Genomic DNA, 9,111 nt, shown 5'->3' on the forward strand with positions numbered 1-9,111 from the left:
AGACTCCATCCGCCAGGCACCTTTAGTCATCTGGACGCAACCATCCCGCGTCTTGCTTTGCCCAATCAATGCAGCCGCAGTTTGCTGTAAGCCCTAGGAAGATCCAGCACCTGTCACTGTCTCCCCCCATGGTTGGGATACAGACTCTTCTCAACCCCCCACAAGACATATCCGTCCACTTCTGACGACGGCCGATTCCCCAGGCTAGCTGCGCTCGCTTGGATCAGGTCATGGGCACTTGAAGGCAGCCCAAGTCAAGATGCCGTGGGGGACAATAAGCCAAAGAAGAGAACGAGAGTCAAGTACGTACCTCGAACAGCAACAAAGGACAAGGCGTCTCCTTGGGCGACGGAGGGGGTACAGAAACAGTACCTGCACGGTACGGCACGGCCCAGCGCGGGGCAGAACGGGAAGGGGGGAGGACAAAGAAGAGGGAAATGGTGGTGTTTGCCGCAGCAGAAGATTGGCTGCTTCGATGATGCGGTTGTTGCGTGTGCGACTTTGGCTGTCTTGCCCTGGCTGTGGTGTCGACTGATGTTTGCGAAAAGAGAAAAAAGCAGACCAGGTCCCGAAAGGAAAGAGAGCGAGCTTCGAGGTCTACCATAGTTGTGTCAGTGACCCCATTCGACTGCGCATGTTTGCGATGCACCGCAAATGGGTTCGGCATGGGCCGGCGCGGAAGGGAGTGTCATTGTACCTCTTTAGGTCCGGCGGCTGAAGATTGCAGTCGACGAAGCGCCAAAGTCAAAAGGCTGTTAGACGTTAGCTGAGTGGTATGGTGTGTGTCTGTCCTGCGTGTCGGTCGCGACCGTTTGTTGTCTGGTGTCTGCAAGAAACAGGAGACAGAAAAAGGTGAGAGAGAAGACAGCAAAGGGCGATCTGATCGATGGAGCAGCAGCATCCGACCTGACTACTAGCGCGCCAACCTCTGACCAACAGACCGATTCGGTCACGCCCGTCTCCAGCTGCGCGGAACCTGGAAGGGTTTGCAAGAAATGCGAGGCCGAAAAAAAACGGGCTGAGCGGGAACGTGGAGGTGGGTGGTGAGGAGGGAGGGCCCAGCACCGGCTTATGACGGATCGGTGCCGCAGCTTGCTGTTGGAACTTGGGTCACAGGCTCCATTGCTCCATGGCATGGCTCCATCAGCAGCAGGCGGCGCGAGGAGGGGGGGGGGGGGCGTCAGGGCGTCAGGGTGTCAGGGCGTCAGGGTGTGTTCGCTCTCTTCAGAAGATGGAGAATGGGAATTTTTAGGTAGGTAGGTACCGTATCGCGCACAGTGTGAACCGTGTGAACCGTGTGAACCGTGTGAACGGCCACCTCAGCCTGCCTTCAAGGGACCCTGGAAGATTCGTGCATCACCGGTCCCAGTAGCGGAGCTGGTGGCTCGGAGCGACCAGCGGGTGGAGCATGGGTGCGACTCCTGTTTGGGAGCAGGCGCGGGCCGTCGGGTCCCTGGACAGGCGGTTGATTGGCACAACCTCCAGTGTTCCCAAGAGCCCCAAGAAAACCCTAGCTCCATCTGCCCCATCTGCCTTCCGCGTTGCGTCGTTGATGATGCCACACGTTCCCGCAGCCAATCGTCCTTCCTTGCTCAAAGAACCCGCCCGGGCGGCCGGTCGCACTGGTCGCAGCTGGGCCGCAGGATCTGGGAGCCACAGCAAAGAGACCTTTTCCTCCCCCCCACCGGCGGAACATTTTAGTGTCGTCGTGTGTCTCTTCCATCATCACTGGTTTCTACCTACACTATATGGTGACTATGTTCTTCTAACCATTGCTGTTGCCTCGAGATCTTGTCATACGTGGTCACATTGCCGGGATATTCGTTTCGGTACCTGCCTCGGCCCTCGATGACATGGCGAGCACCCCAGGCGCTTTGCTTGCTCTCATATCTCGCATGCTGCGCCGTGCTTCGAGAAGCTCCGAGTTTCAACTGGTTGTGCCACATATAGGATGCCTGAGCTACACAAATAATCTCCTCGGGGGTTGGGGGCCAGTGGTGAGAATTCGAGAGATGTATGGACTGACAGTATTTCAAAGCAGTGGAACGACCGGATCTCTCTCATCTGAGGGGGCCAGCCGCAACCTGCAGCAACAGCTCGCCGGGTTTCCCTTCCTCGTCCCTCCTTTTCGAGAGGCATTCATGTGCTTTGGTCTGGGCCAATAAGCATTGCGCAAAACTGACAGGCGTACCCCATACTCGGCGGCGGCCTTCCCGGTGGCATGGAGCCCATGTCACCGGTACCAGGCTGATCACATCGCGCTGAGGCAGTGCACTGGGTAACATGTCAAACATCTAGAGGCGTGGCAGATACGCCATCTGATCCCGAGCCGTTGACAAGTCACAACAGGCTTGCCAGGAGAGATGGATAACCTATCAGTGTCTCGTCAGTTTGAGGCCTGGGCCCAGCACGGAATTCGGTGGGTATTCAGATGAAGCCTGAACGGTGTTTGTGTTTCTTAATCGACCGCAGATGACCGGTCCAAGAGCTCGAAATTTACATCATCTAGCTCCAAGGTTACATTTTCATAGCGCGTGGAACTGATTTAATTCCGAGGAGAGGAAAACGGGCAGGATGGCTTCACAAACCTTTGGCAGGGGACTGTACCCGGGAGGGGATGGTACGTACTACGAACTCAGCTGAGGTATTTGTAATACGTTGATGGCCAAAACCTATGACAGACACGTTGTCTTCAGACCTGGCGGTACGGTACCTACCATGAGGTATCTTGGACCCCAGTCGGCAGAACAGATCATCTGGTGTTATCCGCAGGGTCGGAGTGTGGACCGGCCCGTCAGCTGCAGTCATGTCAGAAACAAAGACGGTGCCGGACAATGCGAAAAAGTTTGCTGGGCAGAAGGACCCAGGAGACTTGACCAGCCGAACCGCCAAGGACGGCATGTAACTAGAGTGGTTTGCGGCACATGAGATCCGGCCATGATATCAATCAAAATATCCCGTCTCTGTTCGTTTTGGTTAAACAAGGAAACCATGCCCGAGTTTTGCCTACTGTTTGCGTGTAAGAAGACGGCTGGCCGGGACGGTATGGAAGAAGATGCCGGGAGCGTCTGAATAATCGAACCACCAGCATCACGAGGTTGCCAGCTATGTGTAAAACGTACGTGAGATTGAAAGGAACCATTTGCAGAAAAGACGAGCTGCCTTACATCCGGCTGCAGAAAACATCCAGCGTTGATACCAAGCTGCTCTCGGAGGGGATTCGCCGTTCGACCCTTTTCATATCGCACGGGATAAGGCTGGATGTGGACAGTCAGGGCATCCAGATTGGTCGAGGTGCATGAGCGCCGATTGGGAGTTGGTTGGGTGTCGGCAGCTCGATGGCAGCACGGCAGAACGGCAGGAATATTGAGTGACGGAGGCGAGCGGGCCTCGCAGATTTCGGGCCCTCCGTCGAGTATTATCGACGACCGAAGTGTTTCCAGCGGAGAAAAAGTATTCAAGCAGGTCGTTTGATCATTAGCTTCGGTTAGGGTGTCATCGGCGGTAACTAAACTTACACAAACAGTTAATATTTAACTGTGCGATTAGCGGCAACTGAATCTTTTTACTATTAAAATAACTAGCTAAATAAGCGCGAGCCTATATTTCTACGTTAATTAATTAAAAAAAAAACTATTAGAAGGCTCCTGAAATCTTTTAACAGAGTATCTCTACCTTGAAAGTTTTCAAGAGCCAACTAAATACCTACTTTTTTTAAAGCTTTTCAGCACTGTAAGCTACTATCAGCTATAGGCTTATTGGCTTTATAGGCTTTAGCTCAGTGCATCTAGTATTAGTAATATAATTAATACTACAAATAATTAGTATAGTTAGGTATAGTCTCACGTATTTCAGTGAAATATCCAGGCCTTTAGCAGGTAGTTCAGAGGTGGCCAGTGCGGCTGGCAAAAGTGGCCCGGGTTTGGGTAAAGTTCTTCAGTTCAGTTTTGGCCAAAAAATGGCAGCTGATCACACACCCTCAGCTCCTTCTCTCACTTGCACGTCAGGGCCCACCTCCTTCCTTTTCCCCTCCGAAAGCTATGACCCTTGCATTGCACCAATCACAGAACAGCACAGGCTAAGAGCACGCCCAGAACGGAAAGTGCTCATGGAGGGCGGGGGATGGGAACACAAGAGACGGAGGCAGGCAGGAGAGTAGGCAACACTGCATTTCATTCCTCTGCATCTCACACTCTGACTCGCATAATCGATCTCGCGAAGCAGCGGTCTCGAACAGGGACCAGTACGAGCGGGAAGCAGCAGCATCGAGCGTCGACAATACCTCCGCCGCGCCATCGCCATCTGGCTGGCTGTCTGTTGGTCTGTCACTGTCTTGAGCCACGCTGTCTCACGGACTTAGCTATCCACCCCCCTCCCCCCCTCCCTCACTCTCCCACCCAGACATCAACTGACCCTTCCGCAGCTTCCGGCCGGGCCAAGCACTGCTGATTAAAAACTCCCGCTCAGTGTGTCACTGTCGCCGTGGATCTTTAAGCGAACCGGGCCGACCGCCTCTGCAGCTCCAATACGCGACTTTGCCGCCGCCGTGTCCCGCTTCTTGATCAGATCTTACCATGGAACACGAGCGCTATGAAGGGGGCCCTGTGCCTGCCGCCCCAAGAGCCAAAAAAACCTTTGCCATGGCAAAACACTCACACGGACTAGCCCACAGCTACGCTAAGTTAGTGTGCGTGGTATCATCCATGCAGCAGGGATGGCTCCAAGATTTTTCTGCGAATGGCATGCTGTTGGCAAGTAAGCGTCGTGTGTGGAGGCAACAACAAGAAAACGAGAAGCGATCACGCTGCTGATGAGCAGGACAGATACAGGGTCATATCCCAGGCACCCGAATTGCCGTGGGTGGGGTGGGAAACAAATAACATGCATGTAACAATGGGACGGGCCAGTGGCAAGGGTGCGGTGTTCCGGCTGGCAAAAGACGGAGGGTGTGATATTGATGGTGGTTTGCTGTTGTAATGGATTGGACTGTCTTGAGAAAGTCCTCGGCGAGCAGCAAGGGAGATGGGAGAACACAAGGGCCGTGTCTGATGACGCGTGAGGAGCTGTTGCTCCCCAGCTTCGAGAAAAAAACGTCCATCGATCCGGAAACGTGTCGGCAGGGTTCGTGCTGGAGATCTATTGGACGTTCCCGTCCCAGCGTCCAGGACAGTGGGTTGAGTTGGCGGCAATCCAAGTCGGAGACTAGCGAAGCCCGCCCCACTGGAGTGCTGGATCACTCTCGGGCCTGTCCGCGGGACTCCAGCTCACAGCTCACAAAAGTCACAACCTCACGGCTCTGCCATTGCATTTTCCCGGCCTGCCGCCCGTTATGTTGTGGGTGAGTTGTGGGTCGCGCATCGGCCTTTGTGTCCGCTGCCCGCTGCTGACGGACGACAGTTGCAGGTATAGCCATGCGCTAGTATTGTGCTAACATGAGAGGGCCCTCGCATGGCATCCTTGCCCCCTCTTCGAGCCAGCCTTCCCGATCGCGGAGCACTGCTCTAATGGACCGATTGCCCCTCTCGTCCGCCTTCACCGTGGACGAGTGAGAAGAGCCAGAGGGCTTTCTGCTTCTGTCGACGTGCAGTTAGATCCAGGCCTACAGCTTCTCACATATACCCACCGAGAGTGCGAAGGGACGGACGAACTCGATGATGAGGTGGGAGTCGTCACGTAGCATCGCCGCGATTCTGAACCTCGACCCCACTGCATCACACCCTCCCGGGCCAAAGGTGATGGTGGAAGATAATGCTGGTGTGGTAAGACGGCTTGACACGGGAAACGATAGAATCGAGCGCCATACACAACTAACTGGTCATACTTGTTACACCGTCAACTTGTCAACGACCGGCACTTGTGTCCAGCAACCGAGCCCGACTTTGTTCCGGTGCTGTCGCTGCCCTCATGGCCCAGGAGCCTTGCAGTCTGATTCGACCGATTCATCATCAGGGCGGTGCCAACCGTGCGGGTGGAGCTCCTCGCCGGATGTCACGCTAACGAGCGGGTGTGCGAGGGTCGCCCGTGCGTTGCAGTCCCGCGTCGGGTCCTGTGCCAACCCAGAAAAGCCGATGGGCCTTGTAACACGACGGGACGGGTGGGCAAACCGTCAGAAACCGCATCAAGAGATGTGTCAACCAGACGATTTCCCCCCCGCCCTCCACCAGAGACGAACGGACAACCGCTATTGGCAATTCGCCCCGGGAATCATACACATCTATTCTCCCCTCCAGAAGGACCCTCTTGGCAAGCATACACGACGCACAGAGCAGTCTGGGACAGCCTCGAGCCTCGGTGATCGGTGGCCGGTGGAGCCAAGGATCGGGTGGATCGAGTGACTGCGGCATGGGGATTCGCGTGCCGCCCGCTCCTCTTTTAGGCTCATCCCGCTGGCCTTCTTCCGGACCTGGTCTCTGATAGGCCCACCTGAGCCCATACCCTTGCACCATTCTGACCGCAACTGCACGGCGATGGCTTGCTCAAGTACGGTACAGTGGAAGTTGCTCAACCTATTGGCCGGTCCTCGATCACGTTCTTTCTAGCCTCAGCTTCCCATTTCCAAGGACGTGGAACCATCAGGGGCCACAGCAAGCCAATCCGACATCGTGCCCACCATGGGATGCGGCCAAGCATAACTCTTGGTGCGCGGGGGGGAAACTGAGGCAGGGCTCCGTGCCACCCCGCCACTCCGCGTTGGACGAGTTGCTTCCATATTACCATTCTCACTTGTACACATGTTCGGTTCGCTGCATGCCATCAATGACACGGGGTTTCCGGCCCCCCATTGGACAACCGTGGTGGGAGGATGAGCTATTACTGCGCAGCTATCTCGAAATGCGTAAGAGGGTGCACGCAAAGGTACTGCGAAAGTCATATAGCTCGCGCACACAAGCTGCATGCGGGGAGAGGTCCGAGATCTTCTGGTCACACCCGCCTCGCTTGTGATGCCCGTTGCTGCGAAGTTTTGCTTTTGTTTGTGCGTCGGTTCGTCGTCATGACAGGTTTTTCAGCACCGCCTCTGTGGTAGAAAGGTGTCGCGATGTTGAGGGAGCGATATCTGAACATACATGGTCACAACCTTGGTACATTCCTTCCGCTTCGGTTCTGCACCTCGGTGCTACTGAGCTCGGTTACGGCCTATCCAAGCCGACAAGCATCAGCGCAGTTGGGCGGTGTGCTCAACCAGGGGGAGCAACTTCAGCCGCGGCCGTGGGCGTGCATTTCGCAGCATCCTCCGCTATGGGCTGCATACGTTCACCGTCAAGATTTGATTGAGTGCTGGGAATGTGTATTGAACTGGGTTTGTGCGGGAATATGTTTGGCCAAAGTGATAGCCTTTTGCGTTTCAATCCCGGCTCACCGGTCCCATCGTCTCGTCAGGCCTGATGGGATGTTTGTTGATTCAGGATGAGAGCGGGGGATGATCTCAGGATGGTAATCCTGACAGCGACAATCCAACCTCTTTCCGATGTGGGCTGTGTCCATGTGAGGGAGAAGAAGCGCCCAGTTTCGGGTTCGGGCGTGTCTTCGGGCATAACCATATATGAGGTCTCGCTTTGCTGCACAAGACATCATGGACTGACGAAAACTTGGGGTGACCAAAACAAGCAGAGCATCTGAGAAGAATCATAGCCCTGCATCTACAGTAGTGGTATCTGGTACCCCCCGCGAATCCCCTTCTCAAAATGGGAACAGGCAGCGGCAGCAGGGGGGGACGTCCCGCGGGTCTGTTCCCTCGCCTTGGGTCTTGCACCCCCGTCTCATCTGATGCCTGGCCATTGAAGGGAGAGAGTGATCAGCAATCTTGCAAAATCGTCACAGCTACTTGTGACAACCGATAAGAGTAATTTTTCTAGCCAAGCGTTCACTTCGGTCAACCGAATGTTGGTATTGCAAACCAGTCGAAGACGAGTTGCAGGTCTCATCAAGGCTGTACGACAGCAGCAATGCCGATATTTGCAGACACACAGGGCTCGGTCAGTCTTGCACACAACTCTAGACAGTATCACAGCAGGAGCTGAAGTCTGTTTGAGCAACCCCCCACAACAGTGACACCTGTCTTGAGCAACGGGTCCATGGAGAGATATTATTATCCACCGACATGTCTTGCATGGTTCAAGACACGCGGCATGTTTCTTCTTGGTGGCAGAAACATCCATCAAGCGAGCTGAACTCAAAACGCCTTCAAGTCCATCCGCTAGTTCCACCCGGGGGGGGGGGGGGGGGGGGCAAATTGAGCCTACCATCTCTCTTCAGCACCACCTCTCGCTTTGGGCCGTATGGACACCAATTCAATGGTAACATGACCAAAGGCTCGGTTGGGTCATGTACGATCGAGGACTTATCGCCCGTCATGCCCCTTCATGGCCCCAAGTTCTCAGCTCACCATAGTCTGCCCAGCTTCATGAAGCAGAATGGCGCGGTCGCCAGTTCCTCACATCCCAGGTCTTCTGCAAGGCAATCTTGCGTGTCTTCATACAAAAGCCGAGCATTCTCTTGTAGTGCAAATACCTGGCAGTTCTCATGCCGGCCCAGCGTCCAGTCGACGGGTAGCCAGATCGCCGGAGAGCACGCCAACGATGCTGACCAACTTTCGGAGCAGTAGCAGGGTGTCACGACAGCAGCGCGTGGTGTGTTTCTACTAGGCGTCATTTGGCTCACGTTTTGCTGGACCAACGACTCTTCGGTCAACTTCAACATGGCATCAAATATGACCAGTCATTTTCTTCATCGCCTTGTTGCGTTTGGAGGTTCGCCAATCTCCATGTATAGATTCCGGGCGTGGCTTAGCAACTGTTGCTACTCCAATTCGGCCCTGACATGGATGGGATGGCTGTGAGGTCGTAGAGGCATATCCCGTCCGCAGATGGCCTCTTTGACCTCCGTACTGGTCTGACCACCTCAGTGTGCTTGACGGGCCAGGTCCTCGCTGGCAGCGGAATGATGCGGAGTGTCCAGTTCGAGCCCTTTCCATACATCCCCTTCGAAGCGAGGCGATGTCCGAACAATGGCCACGACAAGGTCAGCCAAGGCTAATGTCGGTGGGTTATGTCTCCATTCCAGCACTGCGAACGTCGTCTGGAAGGGTCAGCTGGCTGAGAGTTGGCCAAGGCG

The 9,111-nt window shown here is 55.1% G+C and overlaps 1 protein-coding gene across 1 annotated transcript; it reads right to left on the reverse strand.

Moving 5' to 3' along the window:
• Positions 1-228: 228 nt before the first annotated feature.
• Positions 229-901, reverse strand: PODANS_1_20910 (uncharacterized protein; the record flags this gene model as incomplete). Its single annotated transcript, XM_001903013.1, has 2 exons — positions 229-597; positions 698-901. 2 exons carry the CDS (start codon positions 899-901, stop codon positions 229-231), a joined length of 573 nt encoding a protein of 190 aa, XP_001903048.1.
• Positions 902-9,111: the final 8,210 nt, after the last annotated feature.

The sequence above is a fragment of the Podospora anserina genome, chromosome 1, assembly GCF_000226545.1.
Source record: "Podospora anserina S mat+ genomic DNA chromosome 1, supercontig 5".
NCBI lineage: Eukaryota > Fungi > Ascomycota > Sordariomycetes > Sordariales > Podosporaceae > Podospora > Podospora anserina.